This window comes from Aspergillus pseudoviridinutans, assembly GCF_018340605.1.
Source record: "Aspergillus pseudoviridinutans IFM 55266 DNA, scaffold_1, whole genome shotgun sequence".
Classification (NCBI taxonomy): Eukaryota; Fungi; Ascomycota; class Eurotiomycetes; order Eurotiales; family Aspergillaceae; genus Aspergillus; species Aspergillus pseudoviridinutans.
In genome coordinates, this window is record NW_025091281.1 from 3,804,167 (window position 1) to 3,832,088 (window position 27,922).

Genomic DNA, 27,922 nt, shown 5'->3' on the forward strand with positions numbered 1-27,922 from the left:
TTGATAACCATGGACCAGCGAGCGCCCTGGAGGCAGCAAGAGTCTGGAGTAAGGTAGTCAAGATCCGGCCCTACTATCTTCGGGGACAAATTCGCACCATAAAATCTAATATAAAGGATTATGATATTGATGGATTGTCTCCAGTGAGATGTCACGTAGTAGCTTTGATCAATCAATAGTCTAGATAATGATAATTAAAGAATTCAAGTCCTTGGAGGACCAAAGGAGGATCCTATCTCTCATACACGCGGGACGATTGGCGGATGTGAAATAGGGATGACGATGGATGGCCCACCGAACCACACAAACGACCAAGAGATGGTCTGGAGAGGAGGGAGGGAGACAGGCAGCTTTGATGGAAAAGGAGACAGGAGAACCAGATGTATTATAGTGAAGAATGAGATTATTGTAGGAATTCTGAAAGAGAGCTGTAAAAAGAGCAAGGCGACAAGCGACCTTTCAAAGAGAATCTTGGATTTTTATCAGCATCCGAACAATCCCTCCCTCTCTAGGGATAGTAAAAACAAGCAGCAAATCACGCATTGTAGAGAGGAGAGAGAGATTACTGCATTGTTCTCTTGGATTCTGTTGTGCTTCTCTCAGCCAGACAGCAAGCAGCCTCATGCTAATTATTATTACTACCACTACTGCCAAATAGTAACTGGAGTAGTACCAGAGCCAGCACCAGCGCCAGCACCGGCACTCCTGCTTCTACCTACCACTATCTACTATTACCACCACCACCACCACCGCTAGTCCCCCTCTTCCCCCCTTCTCCCTGTCTCTCCCTCTCTCTTTTCCCCTCCCACTTCAACTTCCTTCCCCCATCTTCTATTTCCAACTCCAAATAACTACCTCCAAAACTTCCAACAACCTCACTCTCCTTCCCTCGATTCATCTACTTCTCATTTTTCAAAAATCTCCCTTTAAAACCGTTTAATTAGGTGAGTTCGATTCTCTGTTTTCTACTGCATCTTTCCCCTTCTCTCTCCCAGAGCCACTGTTCCCCAATGATGATCAACCTTTTCACCACCACCACATTGCACCTTATCATTACTATTGCAAGCCGCCCAAAAATCTCGTCTGGAAGTACAGGGATCGATTTTGTGGCCATCCAATTGCCAAAGTGTGGAATCGCAGGATCAGATCTTGTTTTGACGACCGCTTTGCGCCCCTCCCATGTCCGTCGGAATGGGGCCTTCCAGCGATGCATATAAACGGTTCTCCTGAGGGGAGGGAGCGCTAGTGCAGCATAGAATGTCAACATTATTTCATGACTGCTTCCAGCTGCCATGATTCCATATTTTGAAAGAATCGGTTGCAAACCATAATATTCTTGCCCAGATAGTATCGGATGGGAGCCTCAGAATGGGAGAGTTTTTGGAGGGGTATTGTACTTCCGCGCCCGTCGAATCACCAGCGTGTTTTCGCAGCCTCACTTGCGGTCCTGTGACTGCCGTCATACTGCCCCTCGCCCTTTCTCACAGGATCAAGCATCCCACGGCTACTCGGACATCCCTGACAACCAGACGAGATTACTCTTTTTACCTTAATTCTGTTCATATTGATAGATTATTGCTAACCGTCGGTGCTGATCAGAACCTCCTCCACAATGGGTCACGAAGATGCTGTTTACCTGGCCAAGCTCGCCGAGCAGGCTGAGCGCTACGAAGGTTTGTTTTCTCTGAAGCAGCACCCAATTTATTGAGGTCCTCAGACTAACAGCTTCGCTTCAGAGATGGTCGAGAACATGAAGGTTGTCGCCTCCTCCGATGTAGAGCTCACCGTCGAGGAGCGGAATCTTCTCTCTGTTGCCTACAAGAACGTCATTGGTGCCAGACGTGCGTCGTGGAGAATCGTCACCTCGATTGAGCAGAAGGAGGAATCAAAGGGCAACGAGTCCCAGGTCGCTCTGATCAAGGAGTACCGCCAGAAGATCGAGTCCGAGCTTGCCAAGATCTGCGATGACATCCTTGAGGTTCTGGACAAGCACCTGATCCCCTCTGCTGCGAGCGGCGAGTCCAAGGTCTTCTACCATAAGATGTACGTCTTCTTTATATACGAAGAAAGGGGGAAATTGTACTGATTTTCATCTTTTTTGAATCAACAGGAAGGGTGATTACCACCGTTACCTTGCCGAGTTCGCCGTTGGCGACCGCCGCAAGGCTGCCGCCGACGCCTCTCTCGAGGCTTACAAGAACGCTACCGAAGTCGCTCAGACCGACCTTGCTCCCACCCACCCCATCCGCCTTGGGTTGGCTCTTAACTTCTCCGTCTTTTACTACGAAATCCTCAACTCTCCCGACCAGGCTTGCCACCTTGCCAAGCTCGCTTTCGATGATGCCATTGCTGGTATGTCAAATCAGTGTCCTCGATAGGACACATTGAAGTTGCACGAAGACTAACGCGCCACAGAGCTCGACACCCTGAGCGAAGAGAGCTACAAGGACTCCACTCTCATCATGCAGCTTCTCAGAGACAACCTGGTAAGATACCTTTCCCTTGGACGATTTTCTCAAGGAGTATGTGCTAACCCACTCAGACTCTCTGGACCTCGTCTGAGGCTGAGCCAGCTGCTGAGTCGAGCACTCCTGCAGAGAAGAAGGAGGAGGCCCCCGCCGCTGAGGCCGAGAAGCCCGCTGAATAAACAAGGAAAAAGAAGAAAAAAGAAAGATGGAGGACTTCGCGTCCGACCGCGGATGGAGCTCACAAGACCGAGGGGCTTGCTTGTTAGCGCATAGTAGAACTGAAGCGCATGAGAAGGAACGGGGATAAGATGCATATTCCCATTCGCATCACTAGTGGTCCTCTAGGCTGGGGCCCTCTTCAAGGATTTTGGCCCAGAGGGATGAAGATTCGTTTGCGTGATAATGATCTTTGGACCCTTTTCTCTTGTCGCTTCTGCGGTCATCTCGCGCTGCTTCAAGAGTTTTCTCTGGCATCTGGTTTGATGCACTTGTTCTCTCTATCCGTGGTTCCCGTGTCCTTCATCTTGTTTACCCATTTTGTTCATTTTCCGTTTGCAATTTTGCTTATCACCTCAATTACCCAAAGAATACCTTTCTGTCTTACAGAATCGCGCTATCCACCAAGTCTCCCCAATATTTACACCCCCGAAGGTCCTGACTTGTCACGGATCATATCTTGGTTTTCCCCTATCTACGTATTTTGTGCCGCGCACGGCGTTTGATTCTTCGCCTCAGCTCGAATTTAGATCTAAACCCAGGCGCAGTGGCTATCAAAGAAAGTTGAATTTTACCCTGAAGCGGAAATTGACTCCATAGTAGCCACTGTATTCAACAGTGTGTATGCATCGCGAGAATTTCGACACAGGATACAACAGACACGTCACTTGACTATTGTCCCTACGATACAACTTGATGAGATCAATCAAGAGAGCAATCAACCTGAATCATCACGAGAGCTTCCATTGCCGCACGACTCAGCCTCAGCCTCACACTGAAACCATGACGTATGCGGCGTGCCCCCAAGCCATCCTTAATCTCAGCCTGCCCCTGTACATACTACAAAGAGAGCTATTCTGTAGGATATCCATGCTTAGCCACATTTGCCACACCTGTCATGCGTCTACTGTTATGGTAGATCATTATGGATCTGTTAAGTTCATCAGAGGTATTAGAGAAGTACCCCTGTTACGTACAGAATATGACGATGCTCACCTGCCATAGGACGTGCGTGTTTGAAAATGATGTCATTGTTCCTCTCTATTTTTTGGCTTTGTTTCTTTTTCGTGCAGCTTGGTATCCTACAAGAAGGCGAAGTCGATGGCGTTTGTCTTGATTTGCCTTGCGTCTGCTGTGATGTCTCTGCGTGGTGGCGAGGGTGGGAGTAGGTACTCCGTACTAGGGGCGTGTATTATGGGTCAAGTTTGCAAATGCATATTGTCTCTAGATAGATGATTTAGTCCGTACTAGAGTCTATACTGGTATTTTAAGATGCACGCATTATATGGATCTGCGCCACTGGATCTTGGCTATAGCGGTTAGATCTTACTAGTATGTGGGAGTCTGATAGTGGCATGTGGCGTTTGGGATTTTCGTACTTTGGTACAGAGTAGAAAAACTAGGATACTAGAGTGGGTGGCTTGATATACTGCGTCGATCACCTCGGTATACCAGTATGAAGCATGAGTTCAGGCACCGAGAACTTAAGTCTGGTTGTAAAAATAAATGCCTCTTGCCAGGGGAAAGAATGCCAGCTTGATTGATTCCCAGAGTCCTTTTGTGGTGACGGCACGCCGAAGATGGAAGTTTGATATTGAACTCAATTCATTCATACTAACTAATATCAAACTGTGCGCCCCTGGGTATGGTAAAGCAAATGTCTTTCAGAGCCAAACAAACAAACACAGCCATCGGGACAAATGTACACGCGAAAAGTAAATGAAAACCTCATTGGCTGCTCCATGAAAATGCTTTCCCGCTATTTTTGCTGACCATGAGATCAAATGCGTCCCAGTGCGGCTCCAAAGTCATTCAAGTCTAGGTTAATGATCCCACAACCAAACGCCGAGCGTGCTATGCCACAAAAATACACTAGGCCACCGTGGTAACTGAAAGAGAAAAAAAAAAATATGAGGCAAAGGGGGAGAAAAGTAGAAGCGGAAATATCGACAGGATGAAGTTAAGGCTGCCCGAGAAAGGAATGAGTCGTTATCCGAACCCAACGCAAGGCAGCAAAGTGTAGGTGAGGTATGTCTCAAGATCAGCCGCAAGGATAGAGACGAAAATCATGCAAGACTCAAGGCGGCGGGACGAATTCCATAGCAACACATGGCATGCTATGATGTCACACTTTCTCTCTCCCTTGGGCATATCACATGGACATTATCACCTGCAGTCTTTGATTTGTTGTTCGAAGAAGGGCGTTGTTGTACAGAGGGCTTGATCGCCGCTTGATTTGAAAACGTCATGGTTTGTTAGATTTGTTGTTTTGAGTAATGGTAGGTGCCACGATGAACCGAGACCGCTTGAAGGACCTTCAGACAATTTCGATAAGGCAACCGATATTGGAGATTGAACAATGTTGTCAATAATGTAGGTTGCAGGTCTGCAGCCGCTGGAACCCCATTTGCGTAGATATTCTGTTACTGTCGTAATGGTAAAGTGGCTTTCTGTGACTCATCTAGGTCGCAAACTGTTATCCAGCCAGTAAAGATGTTGTGTAGTATCGATCGAAGTGTGGAGGAAGTGTAGATGGACAGAGGTCGATGTAAGCCGAAATTCAGCATGCCCTGGGCATGAATCTTCTCGACATCATATTGCCCGATCGCCGAGGTCTCTGATCTTGTCGGCTTGGGGGTTTAAACTGGCGCACGCGTTATTTATGCGATCTCTTGACTTTGGTACTCGATCTCGTCAACTCGGTCTTGGTCATGTTGCGAGTAAGTCCGCCGATATAGTCTTGTAGGAATTTATTCTCGCTTTCGAGTTTGTCATGATCAGATTTGACCGCCTCAATACGTTCTGCAAGAGCTTGAAGAGAGGATTGGAGTGCTTTCGCTTGTCTAGATTATGAAACAAGAGATTAGCACGGTACTATTCCCACCCTGGTGGTGTATGGGTAAACTCACTCCTGTAAGGTCTGTCTTGCCTCCTTGCCCAAGCGCTCCAAATCAGCAGAATTGCGACGCGGACTCATGGCTCGAGCGTCGTCCGGGGGAAATTCTTCCTCTTCGATTTCGATTTCTGGATGATCGCGAGGCACTAGAATTGAGGCACTCGGCTTTCGACTGGCCATTCGAGGGCGTTCAGAACGGCCCCTTCGTTCACTCTCTGCGTCGGATATGGAAGAAGAGGAAGAGAGGGAGGACATATGTACGCGACCGGTATCATGGGGTTGTGGTAGACTTGGAACAGGCGAGGATCCGTGTACATCCGACGTAGATGCCATGGTACTTCGGCAATGGTGGCGGGGGGTTTGACTTTAAACGGTTCCTTGGGGGTTGACGGTGGCTTCCCAAGGAAAAAGCAAACTGATGATCCGCGTAGAATGGCTGTGAAGGTATAGCCTTGTCAACCGTTCAAGTTTCCTGCCTAACAGAAATCTTTCGCCAGTACGATCAGTGTGAGAACCGATATTTGGTACTACCTCCAGCGATTTACTCAGATTAAATCTGTGTTCGTCGCTCGAGGTAGTTTGTCGGGACCAGGTAGGTGAGCAAATGTCTCTTTGAAAGTAGTAGCGAAGACCTTCCGCAATTTGATAATGAACAGATTGAGAATTGAGAGAAAGTCCAATGCTACAAAAGGGAGAAAAGACGCTGAATAATAGGAGAGTTGTGACCCCAGGAACGAGTCAGGAGAAATGGACAGGGAGAGATTCGGGAGAGCGTTATCGGGTAAGTGAAAGATGTCGAGCTTCCGAAACTCGGGATAGAAAAAAATTCAGAGTATTGTTCTCTGAGTCGACCGTCAATCCAGCGATTCCTCCTTCTCTTTCAATCTGTTCCCAGTTTTGATGCGTTCAAGAAGCGCTTGTGGAAATGGGGCCCGGTCGCAGTCCGAAAACGGGTGGATAGGAGGTACAAGGTGGACGGTGTGAAGTACGTTGGCGGCAATGTCGAAAACAACAACGGCGGGGAGTTAATCTGAGGAAACGAAGAGAAAACAGTTTCAGAGTAAGTAGGAGGGCGGCGGGAGCGATGTAGTAAGACGAGGAGAGGAGAGGGAAAGAGAAGAAGAAAGAATCAAAAATGATTGACAGTACTCTAGGTATGGAGTAGGAGTAGTTGGTAGGTTGGTACGGAGTAGGTAGGCAGATAGTGAGTTGTCTGGTAGACTACTTGGTGAATAGGAAGAGGAGGTACTCCGTAATAGAAGCTAGTTAGCAGTTTGTAGGTAGTGGTAGTGTTCATTATTACTACTGGTAAGTATCAAGAAGGAGGAAGAAGTGTGGTAGCTGGGTAGAGATGGTGCTTGTAACTGGTAAACAATTAATAATATTTTAATATTAATATTAGAATTAATATTTATAAAATATAAAATATAAAAATATAAAATAACACAATGATTTAAAAAAAGATGGTAACAGTAAATAATAAATAATATTATTCTCCTGGCCTGCGTGCTCAGTGTAGGAGTATGGATATCTACCTACGGAGCACCTACGTAGGATGTACGTACACCTGTCCTAGTGTAGAAACCTGTACCTTATGGAGAGTAGCTAAGGAGTGGTACTTTTGGCGGGAAGGAGTAATTAAATCTGGTATTGGTAGTCTTGTGAGTTACAAGTGCCTAACTATATAAGGTTAGAGGCTGGAAGACTCGTGGCCGCCACTTGATTTTAGCATTCCTTTTATCGTTAGACCCACGGAGTTGATACCGCTAAAAGGAGGTAGTGAATTTGGCATGGTCATACGTGCATAGAGATACAGGGTCAAGGGCAGTAGGAATTTCGGTGAAGAGGCGCCCCGTTTGGTTGTGGTTCCAGTGGATTTAGCGGGGGCGGCTGGTCTTAGTGGATTCCTCTATTCGACCGTCCTATTTGAATTAGTCTCATTTAGTCTGATTTTAGTGAGTTTTCCCAGCAAAACAGCGCAGTCAGTGATTACCCTTAGTGCCAAAGCGGTTAGCGTTAACCTAGTCTACCCCCTAGAGGTAAAGAAGGGGCGTAATGACTAGGTACAACTCTGTCCCTAATTGCAGTCTTGTACCACTACTGAAGAGTTCGGCTCTCGGAGGAATGAGGATGATCCTCACAATCCAGCGTAATTTTTTCACAGGAGAAATGAAGCAATTAAACACCATGAAGGTGTATATCGACTGGATGAGTGCATATACCAGGGAAAATGAATTACTGACCCTGAAGGATTACCTCAATCACAGCTGACATGACGAAAGTCTTCGTAAAAAAGAACATCACAAAGGTAGATCATTAGATCATCTGTAGCGACTCTTGACTTCGGGTAATCTGGTCATAATCATATCGCCACTGTAGCCGAGACGAGAAACTGGGGAAGAACAGGAATGCTACTTAGTCTTCGCAGCCATCGGTGGGGTGAAACTAACTCCTTTTTTCCATTGTAATACTAATGAGTCCAATGGGGCCTTCGAGGGACACGGTCATGCAATGACGATCGAGTCACGGCAAGATACTGTCAATGTCAGATGTACACCAGTCTGCGAAAAGTATGCTCTATGATAATGAGCGATTCAAAGAAAAGGGTCAGGATCTGAGCTATGAGCATGAGGACTAAGTGAATCCAACCATTCTATTCAGGCTCTCAACATCGAAACTGTGCTATCCTGCAGTCTGACTGTACATTATCGTGTTCAGTCATGGATGACCGCTCATTCGGCGAAGAAATCAAGACGGTGAGGGTTTTTGTTTACCGAGTTATAGGACCAACAGTGATGTTCTACCGAATCACAAATTGTTTGAGAGCAAGAGGGATGATCCATTCCCGTGGGTTCGACAATTTTTCTGACGGAACCATGGCTGCGCCTTACTAGGAGGGAGGTGAAACCGGCAGGGATGTACAGCACGCCGATCATGTCGGAAACATTCGCTCCACTCAGATCGAACCACTTGACAGCCTATCTACATCTAATTCTACACTCTACAATTTAACCAAACCATCATCGTCATTCCCTTTGTATAATCTAAGTGTCTCTGTATATGGATGGCAAATAAAGACGGACAGACAGAAATTATTACTGTATGCAGTTGAGCCTATCCGAAGATCAAAAAAATCATCATTCGGCCTTGTATCACGACTCTACCAACATATATAGGTGTTGCTGATTGAAGTTTGAAATCTGATATTTGAACTGGACGTGCAGATGGAGCATGTAAGAATTCCCATACTTTGTCATACTACTAATAATACTCCGTACCGACAGCGTGCTTTTATTGCCTTCTAACTTAGCTACTGCGGCATCAGCGCAGAACCGTATTCGAAAATGAACTCCCATCTCAACCACAGTGGTGGACCAACAAAGCATCGAGAAGTAAACAGCGTGTGCGTTGTGCCTTTCTCGTCATTGATCAACAAATGAGGAAAAAAAGGGTCAACAAAAAGCAAATATGAAGATAGAGAACACAAGGAAAATGCAACACGGCTACTAAATCTCCGACGAAACAAACGGATTTCTTTTCGGGAAGGTAAAGAGAATTTTCTCCCAACTCTTCCATGTGCTGGGAGGTTGACTAGCCTAACTACTACGAAGAATAGCCCCCTTGCGGTGGGCTCAAGTTGCCGCTGGGAAAGTCCACCATTATTGCTGAGCTTTTTAGGGTAACTATCGGCGCCATGACGGCAATCACGTCATTGTACTGTAAATCATCTCCGTGCATGTATCCCTTTTGATTTAGCGCTTGGGAGGACCACAGCACAAATTACAACCGTGATGAATCCTGGTTTGACATGGACGGTGAACTCGAGTAATCAAGTCAAGGGAAGAACTTGGGAGGATTATGGTGAGCAGTAGGTTAGGTGGTAATATCACCCAATCCAATCAGAAATGTTCAAATGGATCAATGGCCAATTCGACAGCTCCTGTTCACATCCTTCGGAGCTAAGGTTTCGTGGCAGTAAGGTGCTTCGACGGAGGGAAGAAAGGACGTTGTGCTACTCTGCATGATTGGAGCCGGATGCCTTCCGCTGCTTGAGGGTTAAATAACCCAATGGGTCTGACTTGGCTTTATGGGTCGGTAATAGTACGGTAATAATAATGGCGGACTTGCGCACTCAAATTATCAAAGAACGTCCAATGTTTTAGAGGGTGCCAAAGACACTAGACATGTTGAAGATTCTTTCGTATCAAATTGGGCTCCTCAGATAGGCACATATTGCATTCAGTCCACCCTGGAGTGAGTGGACAATTGTAACGCGCCATTCCACAACGACAGATGTATCATGAATTGTAAACAAAGTACCGCTATGGAACTATTGATGTACTCCGTAGAATGGTAACATGATTAACTTAGGTATCTAAGTCGGTAGTCCTGGTATGCGACTTACGAGAGTGTAGGCCCTGTTCCTCCGGCCGAGTGTTTAAACCCAAAAAACCAGTTGAATATGTTCCTCGACCGCGCCCCCGCATCAGGCTATCAGCGCCAGGTCGCATGTGTTATCACCGTCCATGAAGGTGGCTTGTGACCTGCTGAAGGTGCGACTATGGATTGATGGGTTCATGGATATTGGATGATCCTATGGAGATGTTTCTTGCCAGTTGTCAATTCTGTTCTCTAATCAACAAAATGATATGGTCATGAAGGTCGGATTCGCCTGATAATGAGCATTACGTATTTGCCTAAATTTGACGTCTGATGGATAATGTTCCACCAGGTGATCATTATTATTTTGTAAATATCAAAAAGTCAAGAACTTCTCCCTACCACTAGTGTATATACCTCACCTTGTCCTCCTGTAGTTTATCCCAAAGTCAGTCAGTCTCCCAGTGCACAACTCGGCTGAAATCCTCGACTCCGTTAGGTAGAGGTACCTTTTACCTTAGGTATCCATGTATGTACAGAGTATGTAAGGGTATCAGGAGTAGTTTACCGCGTGACTGTTATACCCCACTACAGGACAGGGGTATGTGCTAGGGTCCCATTTTATCTTTATTTTTTTATTGGTGGTAGTATTTAATAACTCAACCCCACACCAAACATCGAAGTGCTGCTCATTTGCTATTTGCTAGGAACCTCTTATAATTGCGATTATTTGTGACGAATGTGTCTTTACCTGCCTTAGCACCAGGGCAAGAATGATTATCGTCCAGATAAAGATCTCATCGTCCTGCCAGAAAGACATAAAAGTTTTACAGAGACTGTAGACTACATGGTTACCTCTGCGGAGTTTGCCGTCATCTCAATCAAGGAAGACTATCGGAAAACCCAGTCCAAAAGGGTTGGCCTGTAAGAAGTACTCTGGCAGCCGATCCTGAACATCACGATAAAGAACTGCTGATCGTCAGTTGCTCGCGTAGAGATGATTTGTCCCTCTACCCGCCAGGTGGGCATCCGTATGTTCATCCAAGTGCTGATTCTCCAATTTGAACTCTCCGGAGAAGTTAACAATCTTTCCCGTGTCTATTCTGCTCCGTACCGTCTGCTGTGCAATGTACAGTGTCCACCGGTCCGTCCTGAAGTTGTTCCCGCGAGGCATCACAGTCCACGTCAAAAAGCCCGAAGAAATACGAGACTTGCTTCACCACCGTCATCATCATCTCCGTTGGCGTCATTAAGGGTTAAGTCCACCCTTGGCATAAGCATTCATACCGACAAGCCTTGTTGGATATCTACTACGGACTAGATAGCTTAGTGACAGAGACTCTGAGACAGATTAACGGCTTCCCCTCCCACCCTGCGCCGCCCACATCTCTAGTGCCATGCGGCTGCAAGCCTCACGGCCACAAAGTATCCTAGGCTCTGACTTGGCGTTATCTAAGTCCGCAGTCTCGTAACTTTGGGTTCTCCTCATGTGGACACTGGACGCCGCCCTGAATCTCTCTATCCGTAGATCCCAACTACGAACATGGCAATCTGGTCATTGCCAGAATGGCTGTCATCATGCCATGACGCCAGAAAAGAAAGCAGCGGTCAACGATACACCCGTAACCTGGGCCTGAGCCACTCCGCAGCCCGTCTCATGTCTGGCGGGATAGCAAACCGATCATGCTGTGGATAAAGGAAGTCCTCGTTCCTCTTCACGAGGTCAACGCTACGGCTGATGCTTCACCATTCAAGGACTTCCCCCGCCCCTCCCATCAGTAGTCTAACTAGCTGTAAGCGCTAATCTGTACTATGGATGCATAATCAAGCTTAGGTACTAGGTAGGTACGTGGTTTGTTGGACTATACTGACCTCTTTCCTCGAAAGACCATAATCCAATGACAGACAATCTAATCAAATCCAATCATCTGTCAACTGGGCAAATTGCAGCTGCTATTCGCGGGCTTCACTGATAGGATGCACGTCACTACCGTGGTATGAGCGCCTGGTGGGTGAGATCGTGGGTCTGAGGACGAGAGGGGGTTGGATAAGATCCATGTCCATTAAAAAGCGTCACTGCTTGCTTGATGCAGGACAGCGCCAGGATGTAACGGAGTGTCCAGGGCCTAGCATGTTTGCTTTTAGCTGTAAATGTCAGGGATTCCGCACGCCTAACATGGCCATTCGTATGACCCTAATATTTGATGGTCTACTTCTGGTTGGGATACAAATGGTACGCGTTCAGTCTACTCCGTACCTTGCGGACTATGGGACAGGATAGCTTTAGAAGCTCGCAGGGGTTCTATCTCAGCTGTTTCGGCATGTCGGTCCAGTCCATTAGTCCTGTCTTGGCTTGCCATCATATAAATCAATTGATCAACCAGATAATCGATCAAGTCCCTGAATACTTAATGTAACCACACGTCCTTTCTGATCAACTACAGAGGAGCAGACATCACTTCTAGAGCTGTCGGACGACTAGTGGACAGGATGTTGGAGAAACGATTCTGGGTCGCAAATGGGTGTATTCACTAAAACAATTGCTAATTCTAGCAGTCCTTGCTACGACAACGATGCGGTCGTTTTCCACTGATACAGAGCGCGCAACACAGCGATGCCGCCTGACTGTGTTTCAACAGTACGTCCTCGCCCTCGGTCATTATAGTCCTTCGACCTGACCTCGGCCAACGTCGGCCTATTCGACCAAATCCATGTCTCTCTCGATGCCTGTCGTTGATCCGAGGACTCTAGCTTCTCTGCACTGCTAGCGGACCAGGACGGACGGCCACGCAGCGCACCAATTTGCTCCTTAGACCACCCTTCGCCTATATTGCCGTAATTCTTATAATCGACCGCGCCAGGAGGCAAAGGGCTTTGATCGAGAATAGCATCATCCAGTACACGATATCGTCTGCCCCACCACATGCCAAACTTGCCGTCGTCATTCCTCGTAAGAAGGGCAGCATTTGCGTTGTGCTCGATCCAGGGTCGATAGGCCCGGCATCTGGCAAAATGCCACGCATAAACATGCTCCCAATCTTTGTCCTCGGTTTCCGACGTCCGATTCGCAGCGGCCAAGAATCGCTCCTCTTGCGGATATATAGGCCGGCAGAATTCGGTGAGATGGTGGAAGAATATACCCTTGAAAGTTTGCCCATCCTGAGAGCAGCTGCCAGAAGAGTCGCAGGCGTCTTCAAGCACGCCACCGCGACCAACGCCAGCCCACTCCCTGTCGTCTTTGTTGGGCCACCCGGTAGCACGGATGACCTTCCGAACGAGTTCGTGCCCGTCTTGCAGGTAATCCTGCGATGCAGTTGCAAGCCAGAGGCCCCTGAGTCCGCTGAGAATGACTCCCTGGTTGTACGTGTATACCATCGGGTTGAGAATATCACATCTGCGCGTACCAGGTTGTGTTTCGCTCCGCCAGCCACTAATGTGAAACCCGTCTGCATACAGACCGCCGACGCCTATCATGTTCGATGACTTGAGCCATTCATAACCCTCGATGGCAGCTTGCAGATGAGCAGGATTGTGAGGATATCCATCTGACGCAACTTCGCTAGTTACTGAGGCCGAAGCGAAGGGCGAACTGATTACATCTCCAGGATGGTAAAGATACATTCCAATATTGGCAGATATGTAGAGCTCGTTCGTGATTGCGTTCTTGTAAGGACCTAGATACGGACTCCAGATCATCCCGCCTCCACAGAGCGAGCGGTCCCATCCACTGGACGCAAGCTCGTGGAAGAGTCGCGCTCGATGTGCCGCTGGAATCTGATACTGAACTCCATGCCAGCGATGCTTTGTGGTCGCGTTCGACCGATCGTAGTGCAACTCGGAATGTAGAACCTGAAACTTGATGTTCTCCAGCCATTCCAGTACAACCCAAAGCATGTCGTCATAAGCTTGCCCTCTCAGAGAAATCGCATCTTCGCCGTAGTAGAATGCAGAGGTATGATGGAAGAAGTGGTTGATAAAGTTCTCAAACGCCAGTGAGCGTTGAATGGCGGTCTGGGATTCTCCCTCAGTATCTTCGGTGTCCGCAGAAAGAGTTGAGAGCAGAACATCGCCCACGGTGGAAGTCAGCGACGAGAGGGTAGCGGAGACATGAGTCCCCAGGACAGCAGCCGTCCAGTCAATCGCAGTCGGCCATTTTCCCTGCCACAACTCAAAATACTCCTCTTGCATCACATTCAAAGCATCCACAAGATCCCGCAGCGTGCTGCGAATGGAATCTTCTGTCTCTCCGATCAGACCTGGGGGCGTCAAAGGCCATTCTTCAGATGATGTCCCGGGCACCGTTGACTGCTGAGGAACTGGTCGCTGCGGGGAAAGGACGTCCTGAGGCACTTGCGCCAGCGCAATGGCCCCAGATTTTATAAATAGAGCACAAAGAGATAGAAATAACAATATAGGTAAAACCATCTTGCCTGAGTTGCACCTCGGTCATCGACAGAATGCTTGAATGATCGATAAGCAGCAGTCTCGCGGTCAACGGCGGGAACCCAGTGAATCAAAGAGAGTATATGCGGAGTCTATAGACAAAGTAGACGATGAGGACCACAAAAGGCGACCAGCGACCAATCGAGGACAATAAGGAATATGTCATGCCATGCCGTGCAATAGTATCGCTGGAATAAGATGTCGATGGCTATGGACTTGCAGCATGGGAGGGAGGTTCTTTGACGATAAGGTGGTTGATTGGATTGCGGGGAAATCTCCGTCGTGCGGCTTCCAGGTTTTGGCTTTTCATTCCTTCACCTGGCGAATCCGGTCCAGCTGACCCACGCTTGGTGTCTCTACATTTAGCGTCTCAGGGTTCAAGATGACTCGAAACTGAGTCTACGACATATTAACTCTCTCTTGCTAGCTGTCCACCAGTATAGATTGTTTGTGCCATGGCTGCAACACTGGAGATTTCCCCACTCGGTGGCTTCTGATCTCAAACGACAATCACGCAGTCAATATGTAGATAGCGTCATGAGGATATCGCTCTGACCCAGCGCGGCAATTGGTCTTGTGACAATACTTGAGCACACTGACTCCAACTTCGTAATATTTGCTACGTTGTTTCTGGCTGACCTCTACTTCAGTACGAAATTCGTGTGGCAGGTGACAGACTAGATAAGTCTCTGACCCAGGCGAGGATTGATACCAGTAACTCTCATCTGATACCAATTACATGAGACGCTCAATTATATGTAAAACTCGTGGAAATTCCTAGGAAGAGATTATGGGATATCTCGTTGATTGAATGCCATTCCTGTCGCATCTTCTTGTCTGAGTGTTAGCAAGAGCACTGGAAATAATCCGGACGCGCAAATACTTACCATTCTGCAAATAGGTCACAGTGCCGACAACTATCTCCCCGGCTAAGGATAGATCACAGTCCAAAATAGCGCGTTGACTCGGGAGAGATGATGCCGGCGATATAAGCACAATGAACTTTCATGTGCCCCCGGGACTCAATAGGGACAAACCCAACCAGCAGCTACACGTGTTGTGTCCCAGATCATCTGGTCATTCCCGAAACCGTTTGATCAATCCGAACACAGACCATCGCAAATCAGAGGTGAAAGAGAAGAGAGAGGATGCGCCTTGACCGAAGGCTCTTTTATCGCAATGTTCATGCTTAATCTCTTGCGTTATCAGCTTCCGGGCTGCGGCTTCTGTCGCGGCTCCTGCTGCGACCACGTCCACCGCGGCCGCCCTTTGGCGGTCCGCCTTTGCCCTTGTTGGAAGGAGGAGGTCGTACAAACGCATAGTCGACGTGGATTGTCTGGTCGAGCAATTTGGCTCCGTCGAGGGCTTTGATGGCTTCAGATGCCTCGGGGAGGGTAGAATATTCAATCAATGCGTAACCCTAGTAGAGAAATTGCAATGTTAGCAACTTCCATGGAGACGGGAACCAACGACGTAGGAATGGGCGAGGTCCAAGTGCAGAGCAGGAAAGACGCAGCTCACCTTGACATAGCCTGTCCGGCGATCCAGATTCAGGCTGAAATTCTTGATTTCTCCATATTCAGCGAAAAGATCAGTGACGTCTTCCTCGGAGGCCTCTTCATGAATGTTGGTTGCGATGATAATCCATCCTTCGATACTGCGCACTGCAACGGCTCCCGCCTGTGTTCGAGGATCGGAACCTCCGCCGCCAGATTGCCCCTGAGGGATCTCCTCTTGCGGGACGTCGACTTCCATTTCTGTTGACATATTGACTGTATATAGAATAGGTTGTCTCAAGATAGCAAACGAAGACCGAAAGGCGAGAAATGTGAATCGGAACAAGAGAACGCTTCTGGCGATGCAGCTTTCCATATAATTGACATTGCGGAAGCTTGGCGCCATTGGTGAGATGATTATGTAATCGCGCGATATCCTTCAGTTTGAGAAGTATGAACCTACAATGATACAGTCAAGAAATTAGGGAGAGTCGATACATGCGCAGTAACTCTGCGGCGTTTACTTCAGCGTTGAACAATCTTGAGCAACTATGGCATGAACTTCGGAGCTTTTGCTGAGACGCATTTTGTGACGGGCCATGTACATCGCGTCCTGGCTCTCAGCGAATTCAGGTGTAAATTGTAGTATAGATAATGAGGATACAGGATGAATAGAAGCATCCGAGGCTGTGCAATGGCTCTAGAAGCTAAGCGAAGCATGGCAGAGACGCTCTCTGAAGAAGTAGGTTGTGGTTTCAATGACCATGATATTTTACTTCTAGGTGAGCTATGACTGCAGTTGAAGACGATGGCCGTAGTATCTTTTCAATTGATGGATCATTTGAAGTATGTGTTGAGCCCAAAGACTGGAATCCAGTATCTACCTACCGTCTCGCACAAGAGTACATGAGCCTTCGGAAGACCAATGCTGCGAGAGAGAGAGAACTTCTATAAGTAATTGATTCCATGCTTAATAGCAGCATGTCTACGCACTTGCACTTTTCTTTAGTGTTTAGATAGGCTCTCTGAAGTTGTGATGATAAATTCGGCCTTCTCGAATGAATCGCGCTTTCACGGCCCATATAGACTTAGCCAATATCTAAGCTTCTGACGATGATCAGCTGTCTATGACCAGATGCAATGGATGCCTGAGGTGAGTATTAACGGGATGTTCCTAAGCTCCTAGGTGTCAATTCACTGGAGTACTGATGTGTGAGGACAGTGAATAGAGCCCTGCCACTGTTATTTGGCAGATGCGCAGCATAGCGCGTCACTGGCCCCCATCTCTCAGTTCTTTCCTTTCCTCAGTGTTCACTTTACAGAATCACTCTTGAAAGAGGAGTAACTATACTTCTCATCAATTTGTCAAAGCTTGATTCAAAATGCAATGGTGAGTCGCAGTCCAAAGTAGCCAAAGTCCCTAGTGGAAACGCTGACAGATTTCCCTTTCGGACATCAGCAACGATCCAAACTGTGCTTGCCAGCCAAAGCCTAAGAAGCCTCCAGAAAAACCACCGAGCATCAAAATGTTCCTGCGTGGTTCTGAATCCAACCAAACTCGCGAGCTACATCAGCCGGATTCCGAGCTCGATGTGTTCTTCGACTTGATCTTGCACACCATGATCATACGAGAGATAACTAAGGATCCTAAGACTCGCAAAACCTTCCGTGTCACTTACCTGAAAATCGATGCGCAGAGCGTCCACTTCGTCAACATGCATGGCCTTGCCGACAATTCGCTCTTGCTATCTCTACGAGTGAGAGAGTCACTCTGCGCCGTCAAAGGACATAAGATGCGGATGAGGGTGAAACATTTCGGATTCATGCCAATGGAAGACAGCAAGCTGTACACTGATGTGTACTGCTGCGACTGGTCTGAGCAGAATATCGAAATCCTCCTGCCAGGTAAACGGATTCATGAGTGGAAAACAGTGGCCCTCATTCTCGCAACCTTCCACAGGATTTCGAAAGAGCAGTGGTGTCTCCTGGTAAACATGGCAGGAGCTCCAGGAATAGCGGGCTTGAACTGGAAAGTCATTGAAAGCGAATTGTGGCCTGAGAAGTCCGAATTGAAGGAAATCGAGGTAGCTGAAGCAAAACTGGTTGACACAGTCGTCCCTGAGTGGAGCGGCTGACAGCGCAAATGCCGCGCAGATGTCCCAATGGGCATGTACCTGGGATTATCGGACAATTCAAGGGAGAGGTTTGGGTTAGGCTATCAATGCCGTTTTGATCAATATTCTTGTGGGAGGAAAGGGAGCAGTCGTCACTTGACGACCTTGATGGAGCTCAACTTTTGAAACATTGACCGCGACACATGAGAGTCTTGACCGACACTAGACAGATTGAGCCCGATCGTGGATGTTACTGTGGTTAATTGAAATGAACGATATCGATGGTTCTCTCCGCGGAAGACACTGCACAATGTTCCCTGGTGTAACCCTAGTCAGGGAAATCCATATTTGGAGCAATTGAACAACCTCCCTTTGTGAAATTAACCGTCCTCATCAGAGTAACTCGAAGCATAGATTTTGTCTTCGATCTGGAATTCGAGAAAAGGTCCAAGTCTGGATTTAGGGTTTTCATCGATGGATGGTGGGATGGAAGTATAGAAGATAAGTTGTGATGTGGCATGAGATGAAGAGTGAAGACCTAGTAATGATCCGCAACGGTCACGCTTTCCTAAGACAACCACCACTGGGATCCCACACATTTGCATCTCAGCTCTATTTAGCTAGTACTTAAGCCGAACTCTCATAATGCACTTATCCGCGTGTTTACTGGACGCTGTAGTATACGATTTTATGAAAAGATGATTAAGAGAGTTGGTGTCTCCCCCTTTCCTCCCTTTGTTGATGCCGCCCTTGCATGTCTTGAACTGACTGTAAGACAACTTGCAAACTTAGTATTACGACCTGACAATTGATGTTTCTGGGGTCGTATATTCAATATCTTGGTCTACTGAGTTGCAAAATACCTGTTGTAGCCCCAGTTCAAGCTGTTCTTCCTTCTAGAAGGCTTTCCATGTTGTGAAGCCATGCTCTGAGCCTCGTGCAAAACGCCTAAATGCTCTCCTGTCGAGTATCCGGTGACAACGTCTGCTTGCAAAAGGAAAATAAAGAGAGCGTCGATATCCGGCGGCGGTCCGCTTTCAAGCTGGTCGTTGCTGACACAATGGGGATTATGCTTGGTTGGCTGATATAAACTCCATGCGCTATTCCGACTGAGTATCCCTTGTCTCCTCGAGCGTGTTAATTTTATGTAGTTGATAGGAGATTCGAAAGGGAGGGATGCAGGGGGAACAATCATTTGACTCAAGACCGTACAAATCATCGACAGATGCTAAACAGCAAATGGAAGGTCTCCTTATAGCTTGGAACTCAACAGCGGATAGAGATGCAATTTAACTCTCTATGCATGGAAAAATAAGGCACAGATACTCGTCCTGTCTCGATCTCATTTCCTCCCTTCCTCCTCGCCTTGCTACTCTTTACTTCCCCAAGATGACTTTCAGCTTACTGCCCTATGTTTCCTTTCCAATCTCAGTCGCTCTCTTTATAATTCACATGAGGCTTTGATCACGTCTCTCTTTTATCCACTCATTGCTTCTCAGTCACTTGTTCAGAGACTCTACACATTCGCTCTTTGGGCACTGCGTCTGCCATTGGTAGATGCTTCATTCCCATGGTATCGATTTAGGGCCGTCTTTCGTTAGTCCTTGTCTCTGGTTGCTGCCGTAGTCAATGACAGATTCGGCCATACATTCCTTTCTATCTTGAGTCATTGCTTCCTACAAGAGGCTGCTACAATCATTCCGATACTGATTCAGCGCTACGATCTCGTGGGTTCAGCAGGTTACTGAACCATACCAAAAAATTCCCCAGCATCTACATGGAGAGAGATTCGGTCCTGTAGTCTCGGGTCTGCTTACTACATTCCTTCATTTCGTCATTGTTATTCATCCTGTTGTAATTTCATCCCGGCGCTCTTGCTTGAACCGACCATCTCTACTGCAATGTCATACTCGTTGCGAATCCTGCAGTGGCTTTGCATCACTGCAGGGCTTGATCTGCTCGCGGTATCATTGGCTGCAGATACAAGTGCATGGAAGTCCAGGTCTATCTATCAGACCATGACAGACAGATTTGCACGTACGGATGGGTCCACCACTCATCCATGCAACACCACAGAAGGGCTACGCTGCGGTGGTTCTTGGAGAGGCACAATTCAACAGCTCGATTACATTCAAGGAATGGGCTTTGACGCCATCATGATCTCCCCAATCGTCCAGAATGTCGAGGGACGCGTGCAGTACGGAGAAGCCTATCACGGTTACTGGGTCCAGGATATGTATGCGCTAAACCCACACTTTGGCACTCACCAGGACCTGCTAGACTTGGCCAAGGCTGTTCATGACCGGGGCATGTATTTGATGGTAGATACTGTCATCAACAACATGGCGTACATCACCAACGGACGAAACCCAGCAACGAGCATTGACTATTCAACGCTCAGCCCATTCAATGATGCCACATTCTTCCATCCATATTGCAAGATCACCGACTATGACAACTATCCACTGGCGCAGATGTGCTGGACAGGTGATGATGTTGTTCCCCTGCCAGATCTAAAGACAGAAGATAGCCAAGTTCAGAGCATGCTCATGGACTGGATTAGGAAAATGGTGTCTACGTATTCAATCGACGGTCTACGTCTGGATGCAGCGAAGCATATTACACCAAGCTTCTTGCCCTTGTTCCATAATGCTTCTGGCGCTTTCATTACTGGCGAAGTTTTCGAGCCATCCGTGAAGACGATCTGCGGATATCAAAATGACCTCCCCAGTGTCCCAAATTATCCCATCTATTATTCCATCTTGGAGGCATTTACGAAAGGCAACACAAGCTCTCTGACCAATCAGGTAGAGGTCATGAAACAGACATGTTCTGATGTCACGGCCCTAAGTTCGTTCTCGGAAAACCACGACGTCGCCCGATTTGCAAGCTTCAAGAATGACATCGCGGTAAGGCATCGACTCAGGTTACCCTGTCAAGTGTCAACCGATGATAGGCTAACACTGGCGCAGCTTGCTAAGAACGTTCTAACATTCACGATGCTGTTCGACGGCATACCGATGATCTACCAAGGGCAAGAACAACACTTCTCAGGCGCCAACGACCCGGAGAACCGCGAAGCCTTATGGCTGTCTGGTTACGACACCAACGCTCCGCTTTACCAACTAGCCACGAAACTGAACAGAATCCGCAAGCATGCAGCCCAAATCGATCCAGCGTATGTGGACTCACAGACCTTCCCCATATACACGGGGTCTAGCGAGATGGGCTTCCGCAAAGGCGTCGAGGGCCGGCAACTCGTGATGGTCTTGTCAACCCAAGGCACAAACAGCGGCAAATATGAGCTGGACATGCCAATAGGCTACCAACCTGGATTTGTGGTCATGGATGTGCTCAATTGCGCCAACTACTCGGTTAATGACATGGGTCTTCTCAAGATCAGCATGGATAAGGGCGAGCCTCGGGTCCTTTTCCCCGCTGACATGATGGAAGGAAGTGGTCTATGCGGATTTGGGAGGTCGAATGGAACGACATATCTTACTTTGAAAAAGAACACGATGCAATCCTCGGGTGGCAGACGCTTGAATCGGCCTACCTTGAGCCTACTGTTAATCGGTTGTATGATTTCAAGTTTGATATTATGGTGTTGACCTTTTAATGTTTACTCTGAAGACACTTGTTATATGATCTTTCAAACCAATCTAGGTGTGATGTACCCAAGGCAGCCTCTTACGCTCAAACGTGATCGGAAGCATACCACAATTCATCTAGCACAGAATGAGTCGCTCGCAAATCGCTTTCCTCCTTTTCTTAATGTCACTTAATATGAGTGGAGATTATCTTTCCACTATTTCTAGCTATGCCAAAATGTGTAAACTCCGGTGGTGAAACCCTTCTACACCCGATCTAGAGAAAGGGTATAGGATGCCGACTAGATGCCATGCCTGGCCGTTAGCGGTGCAAAAAGCAGAAAACTCCCCGAAAGCCATATACCCTTAAAACAAGTTCTTAACAATAAACCAATTATCAAATTAACAAAATCTCTTGGATATTCCGAGACAGAAGGCACCAGATTCCTTCGCTCTATGGTCCTGGCTGGATCCATGCGGGCCAGGTGCGATGTTTCACTTCAAAGCAAGATCACGCTTACTTCCGGTTGTTGCGCTGCATGGCCAAGATCTGCACCATACGGACGAAGATGTTGATGAAGTCCAACTCGAGGCTGATGCTCTCGTTGACGACGTCCCTGCGAACAAGTCCTCTTTCGGCCAAGCGAGCGTGGTGCAGAACCTTCTGGACGTCATACAGGGTGAAGCCACCGAAGACAGCGAGACCACCGTACAACCAAATCCTCTCGGACCACATCAGAGCACGCGCGGCAGTGGCGGGAATAACGAGGGGAGCCAAGCCGGAAAGGGCAACGATGGTTACACCAGCGAGGAGAGGAGCACCCAGGTAGAGGTACTTCTCCTGCTTCGCGGTGGCACCGACGAACGCAATCGAACCCATCATGCCAACAGTGTAAAGACCGGCACGAGCGAGCAGGGCAGGGTGCATGAACATCAGAGGGGAGAGGAGCGCAGCCTGGGTGACGTTGAAGGCAGCCCAGAGACCATACTTCATTACGTAGCTAAGTATCCGTCAGTATACCACCCAACAAAGAAGAAAAGACACTCGAAAAACTTACTTATCAGGAGAAGTGTAGTAGGTACCGAACATCGTGCCCATGCTGGCAACCAGACCAACACCAGCAACCAGCCAAGGGTTGGTGGCCATCAAACGATAAGACCATCCATTCATATGCAAAGCTCTAGCGGCGATACCAATAATACCAATACCAAGTCCGGTGTGCATGAAAGTTTCATTCAGATAACTTCGCTCGTAGTGAGGCATTCCGCCATCCTCTCTTGTTTCACGGTTGAAGATGAAGTTCGTAGCCATGATAGTGCCACCCACAATGGCCGCACCGTAGAGCAGGCGCTGGGTGAGGTCGCCACGCTGCTGAGCTGTACCGTAGGAGGGCTGCATGTACGTGCGGCGGAAGGCATTCCGGAAAGTCTGCCTGGACGGTGCGAAGATCGAGGACGAGCAGGGACTTAGAGGCTTCGACTGAACGGGCTTGATGGGTGAGTTGTGGATGAAGCGAGCGGTGTTCGCAGCCTTAGGGGCTTGACGAAGAGCCGTCGGAACGGCGAAGGGGCGCCTTAGAAAGAACGCCATGACTGGAATGAATGTACCAAAGCTATGATGATGCGAGCTGTGATGGTGAGCAATGACGGTGATGGCTCAAAGTAGGAGAGATGACGACGGTGTTTTTAAGCAAAGCGCCGGTGATATCAGCAACCTCCGGCGGCATCCACTACGGGAACCCGAAAGTTCGAGAAGCGCAGTCACGTGATTATAGCTTACTACCAGTGACATAGTGGGGGGAGGGGCAGGAGAAATTGTGTCGCGGAGGAATCGGAGTTACTGATTATCTCCTGCGATCGTTTTAAATGGTCAATCTGAGGCTGTAGCTGAGAAAGTGCAGAATAGGAAAAGAAAGACTTTTGAGTTGGTTGCTTCAACATTTTCGTATCTGCGATTAACATTTCAGACGGGAGTGCGCGCCATGACTGTGTTCCTTGAGACCATATATCTTCCTCATCTGCCTTCAGCTCTGCCCATTCATATAGCTCTATATCGTGATGTGAAAAACGCACCGTCTCTCCGGCAGCAGCTGTTGTCAGGCAATGGTGATTTCGAGTATGCGTTTATTGATGCAAGCATGGTATGGACCACATAAGAAAAGCGCACTTGAGCAAGCATACTGAAATGAATAAGGTCTTTTCAAGGACCCATATCCTTTCCGCCATCTTCAGAGCGGTTAATGATTATCTCAATGGGCGTCTCAAGTCGCGCAATGTCCATTCGGAAATCGTCTTCTCCTTGAGCCCCGCCAACAATGTGCGTTTTCAGATTGCACAGACGAGCAATATGCTTTTCACGAGCATCACTGACAATACACCAGATTGCAGACTCTTTCCGCAAATTCGGCCTTACAGACTCGACGGCAGACCTGTTGGTGGTCAAAGTCTCCGTAACGCCAGATGTTACTCATGAATCGGTAGCGGCGCATCTGCAGAAATCAATTGAGGGTTCTCCCGTACCATTCGCTGATGAGACATTGTCTGAAATCTCGGACGTTTCGAAGATTAAGAAAGCCTACAAATTGGGCGCTTTAGGCGCTCAGGACGATGAGAAGCGACGACTGGAACTTTCGCTCATAGGTGCAATTGCTCTGCGTGGGGCAATGTGATCCGAAGCCGTTATTGTCTCAACAACTATGACCTCCTCACTTTGGGGATCTTCATGCGATGCTCAATCTTACAAGAGCAAGTTACATGCCGTTTGGGTTGACCTACGTGAACGCACTATGACCGTGCCCGAAGTTCTTCAGGATCAATCCCCTTTTGCTGCCCTCCTAAAGCAGTTGGGTGACAATGTCAGTACGGCGTCCGTTGTTACCTGTCACCACATATGACCTTGTGATGAATCGTGTTGCACACTACCCAAGAAACAGTGTCTGGGTGCTGGCGCCAGTTGCGCGTAAATGATATGGGAAACTGAGGAGTCCGCCAATGCTCACTAATGTTGCGAGGGACAACAATACATCTTGTTCTCGAAACTGAAACAAATTAACTACTGTATCTTATCCATTCTGATATACAGAAGTTTTCTGTGAGGTTTATGGTGCCCTGTAGTTTCGTAGCTGCGATGGTCGTTTCCTTCCTAAATGGACTCGTTGCCTGGCCCACCAATCAATGCTACCTAAAGTGGTAATTTCACAGCACCGCCAAGACAATCGACAAACCTGCAGCTTCATCAATTCTCATTCATCCCAAGGCTCGCGACATCAGTTTCAATAATGGACTAACCATTGATTTTCTGACAGCTCTTTGCAGCTGCACAATACATTATCTTTCTGGACTCTAACTCTATATCAGACTAATGACTTGCCGACAGGGTACGGTCCTTGGCCGCAGATCTCATTTGCCACCATGTGTACAGCTACAGACATAATCGTTCTCTCTTCTTCGCCAGATCAGATTCCCTCTCACTCTCCAGCAGAGCCAAAATGTGATCCGGAGAAGGTATGCGGCATATCACCGGTTTCTTCGTCCCCTTCGCCTCTGCCTTCTCCGTCAGAGCTGTTTCGGCCACCCGTGCGCTCGCGGTTTTTCAAAACTCAAAATGGAAACGACAGCTCGTCGAGGGCTGGGAAAGAAAAGTCTGAAACAGGGACTAAATTGAAAGATTTGGCTGCACCGAGGAGAAAGAAGGTGGCTCGAGGAGGAAGACAGATACGGGCGAAAGAACAATCTACGAACGAGTCACAGACGCTCTTTGACCATTCTGAACCTCCCATACCGAAACACGATGAATGCACGTCCGAGAAAGGGACAGGATCAAAGAAAAAGCGCACAGACGCTGCGAAAAAGCGCACTACGTCCAAAAACAAGACGATCACTGGGAAAGTGGCGAAATCCGGCATTACCGAGACTGTCAAATCTGAAGATAAAACCAAGGAACTTGTGACATCGGACGTCTCACCGGGAAAAAGTTCAGCGAACAAACTGGAGTTGGAGAAGGATGGCTTACAACTTGAAGTAGCTATGAAGAGAAGGCTAGATTGGACGCCTACGAAGGACACTGGCAAGCGAGCCGTCGAATTGGATGATATTGACGACGATAAGATTCGCTTCGGCAGCCTTCTATCGGAATATGGCTTTTTGAAAGCCGCCACCGATTCTCAAGGTGACTTGAAACTCTCTGACGGTGGCGCTCCAACGAAGCGCAGGCGACTAGAGGTATGTGTTCTAGGGTTGTCATCATCCTGCAGCGCATTCTGACCTTTTTGCAGCTTGTAGACACTCGAAACACATCAAATTCTAAGCGGACATCGCCGAAGGTTGATAGTAACCGTTCAAATGTCTGCAGCACTCGATCCTCCAAAGCCTCAGCAGGCGAGGGGAGGCCGAGGAAAAGAAGCAGAAAGATCACAACTCTTACTGGCCGTGTGACAGCCCTATACACCAATGATAGTACAGATCACTTGGATGCAGCAGGCGCCATGATGAGAGCCTCAGATGATGTCACCAACAACGTCCTGTCTGAAGGCAAATTGTTCTCTATATCCCTGGACATCGACTCAAGTGTTCTCCCTCCTGAGGATGCCGTCAATTACTTGAAGGATCAGGATTTGATGTTCGGAACATGCAGTCAGTTGGAGCGGGAAGACTCGCCAACGATGCTCAGAGATATGCAAAAGGCAATACGCGCGTCAGAAAATAGTATGATTGAAAACCGCAAGCCTTCTTCGACCACAAGGGAAGTGTCTGGTTTATATTCTCGTACCGCAGTATCGCGCTTCCAAACTCCAAGAGATTTATGGTCTGTCGCAGCCAGAGATGTGGATGGATCCCTAGCTGAAATTGAGGTGCTGGATATGGTAGACATTTCTGACATTTCCGAGCTTCCGCCGAAACCCGATGGTGAGCTACAGGACAGGACTGAAAAGGATGAGGAGAACACAGTGCCTCAGGGAAAACCTCTCCGGTCTGTAGAGATCACGGATGAAGTTGAGGCGGGAGTCGGCATATACACGGAGAACTTGATAACCAGCGAAATTAAATCGGAGGAAACCGTTTGCAGGGCATCGGAAATTCGCCCAATGCCACGATTCGCTGATTGGAAGGACTCCGATTTGTCAAGGGAAGTCAGATTGTATGGTTTCAAGCCAATGAAGAGTCGCAGGAAGATGATTGAAGTGCTTGAAAAATGCTGGGAGGCGCAACACGTGAGCACACCGACCGTTGTTCAAGATGTTCCAGGAAAACCAGATGACGGCTCGACGGGAAAGGCTAGCGCTCAATCGCAGACAAACAAGCAAACCTCGACGACGGATGCAGCTAAAAAGGCGAAAAAGGAGAGCGCATGTCTCGCCGAAGAGGCGAAACCGATTGCAGCTCTGGAGGATAAACCGAGTCACACCGCTAACAAATCGAGTCAGGCGTTGGCGAAGTCATCATTTGCAGATGTGGAAGAAATTGAGGATTCGGAAGATGAGCTCATACCATCTCCCAGTCGGCTGCAGAGTCATTACAAGCGCCATATGTCAGAAAGCAGTAGCAGTCAGCCTCTGCCTGTTTCAACTATGCCATCCAGTCCGACGCGGACAAATGCTGACTCCGGCACCAAACCGTCTCCTGATTCTGTAGCGGAATCTAGTCTGCCAGATCTGGCCAGCCAGATAACCAAGGCTATACGATTGCAGCCACGATCGTTCTCCGTTGGCTGCAAGCGCCCTAGCTGGCATGAGAAAATTCTGATGTACGATCCCATCGTCCTGGAGGATTTTGCCACCTGGCTCAACATCGAGGGACTGGGGCTTGTCCATGAGGACAGAGAAGTCAGTGCAGAATTTGTGAGGCAGTGGTGTGAGAGCAACGGCATCTGCTGCGGTTTTAGAAAGAATAGCAGACGGTCTGAGCGGTAGCCATCGTCTGCTATGAGACGAGCACTGAAGATACTTTTCTCTTTTACACATTATCGATTAGAGGCATGTCGGTCTGGAGTTTTGGTCTCTCCATAATCCTATACAGCAATTAGGAAGATACCCCTGGGATTGGTTCGAGCATAAGTGGGCGTCATGTCATTTTTTTCGTATTCAATTATACTAGATGCTTTCAGTGAGATATAGAACAGAAACATTTCCATGGCGGACAGTACGCAATACCCAGGTTCTTAATTAGGTTCAAATAGATTAAAAGTATATGGTTTCACAGCCTTCTCAAGAGGTACGTATAACTTCCTTGGAATGACAGCCCGTTTTCGACGGGATTCCTTTTCTTCGTTCACTTGCAGACTCCAGAAGAGGCCTTCTCATCTTGCTGCACCATACCGCGA

The 27,922-nt window shown here is 47.9% G+C and overlaps 9 protein-coding genes across 9 annotated transcripts; 5 read left to right on the top strand and 4 right to left on the bottom strand.

The window, feature by feature from the left end:
* Positions 1–1,612: 1,612 nt before the first annotated feature.
* artA (14-3-3 adaptor artA) lies at positions 1,613–2,647 on the top strand (the record flags this gene model as incomplete). The annotated part of the gene is made up of 5 exons (XM_043297610.1): positions 1,613–1,673; positions 1,737–2,043; positions 2,111–2,352; positions 2,416–2,486; positions 2,543–2,647. The coding sequence occupies 5 exons, from the start codon at positions 1,613–1,615 to the stop codon at positions 2,645–2,647; spliced, it is 786 nt and encodes a 261-aa protein (XP_043153545.1).
* A 2,693-nt stretch (positions 2,648–5,340) lies between these two features.
* On the bottom strand, positions 5,341–5,913 carry Asppvi_001314 (short coiled-coil protein; the record flags this gene model as incomplete). Its single annotated transcript, XM_043297611.1, has 2 exons — positions 5,341–5,527; positions 5,594–5,913. 2 exons carry the CDS (start codon positions 5,911–5,913, stop codon positions 5,341–5,343), a joined length of 507 nt encoding a protein of 168 aa, XP_043153546.1.
* Positions 5,914–12,522: 6,609 nt separating this feature from the next.
* Positions 12,523–14,385, bottom strand: Asppvi_001315 (putative glycosyl hydrolase; the record flags this gene model as incomplete). Its single annotated transcript, XM_043297612.1, has 1 exon — positions 12,523–14,385. One exon carries the CDS (start codon positions 14,383–14,385, stop codon positions 12,523–12,525), a length of 1,863 nt encoding a protein of 620 aa, XP_043153547.1.
* A 1,207-nt stretch (positions 14,386–15,592) lies between these two features.
* Positions 15,593–16,170, bottom strand: Asppvi_001316 (RBM8 family RNA-binding protein; the record flags this gene model as incomplete). The annotated part of the gene is made up of 2 exons (XM_043297613.1): positions 15,593–15,823; positions 15,925–16,170. 2 exons carry the CDS (start codon positions 16,168–16,170, stop codon positions 15,593–15,595), a joined length of 477 nt encoding a protein of 158 aa, XP_043153548.1.
* Positions 16,171–17,425: 1,255 nt separating this feature from the next.
* Asppvi_001317 (uncharacterized protein) lies at positions 17,426–18,034 on the top strand (the record flags this gene model as incomplete). Its single annotated transcript, XM_043297614.1, has 1 exon — positions 17,426–18,034. The coding sequence occupies one exon, from the start codon at positions 17,426–17,428 to the stop codon at positions 18,032–18,034; it is 609 nt and encodes a 202-aa protein (XP_043153549.1).
* A 1,997-nt stretch (positions 18,035–20,031) lies between these two features.
* Positions 20,032–21,624, top strand: Asppvi_001318 (alpha-amylase; the record flags this gene model as incomplete). The annotated part of the gene is made up of 2 exons (XM_043297615.1): positions 20,032–20,922; positions 20,986–21,624. The coding sequence occupies 2 exons, from the start codon at positions 20,032–20,034 to the stop codon at positions 21,622–21,624; spliced, it is 1,530 nt and encodes a 509-aa protein (XP_043153550.1).
* Positions 21,625–22,120: 496 nt separating this feature from the next.
* Positions 22,121–23,194, bottom strand: Asppvi_001319 (Bax Inhibitor family protein; the record flags this gene model as incomplete). The annotated part of the gene is made up of 2 exons (XM_043297616.1): positions 22,121–22,604; positions 22,662–23,194. 2 exons carry the CDS (start codon positions 23,192–23,194, stop codon positions 22,121–22,123), a joined length of 1,017 nt encoding a protein of 338 aa, XP_043153551.1.
* Positions 23,195–23,585: 391 nt separating this feature from the next.
* Asppvi_001320 (EKC/KEOPS complex subunit CGI121/TPRKB) lies at positions 23,586–24,272 on the top strand (the record flags this gene model as incomplete). The annotated part of the gene is made up of 3 exons (XM_043297617.1): positions 23,586–23,744; positions 23,798–23,920; positions 23,985–24,272. 3 exons carry the CDS (start codon positions 23,586–23,588, stop codon positions 24,270–24,272), a joined length of 570 nt encoding a protein of 189 aa, XP_043153552.1.
* Positions 24,273–25,014: 742 nt separating this feature from the next.
* Positions 25,015–27,512, top strand: slx4 (the record flags this gene model as incomplete). The annotated part of the gene is made up of 2 exons (XM_043297618.1): positions 25,015–25,824; positions 25,878–27,512. The coding sequence occupies 2 exons, from the start codon at positions 25,015–25,017 to the stop codon at positions 27,510–27,512; spliced, it is 2,445 nt and encodes an 814-aa protein (XP_043153553.1).
* Between the last annotated feature and the right edge of the window lie 410 nt (positions 27,513–27,922).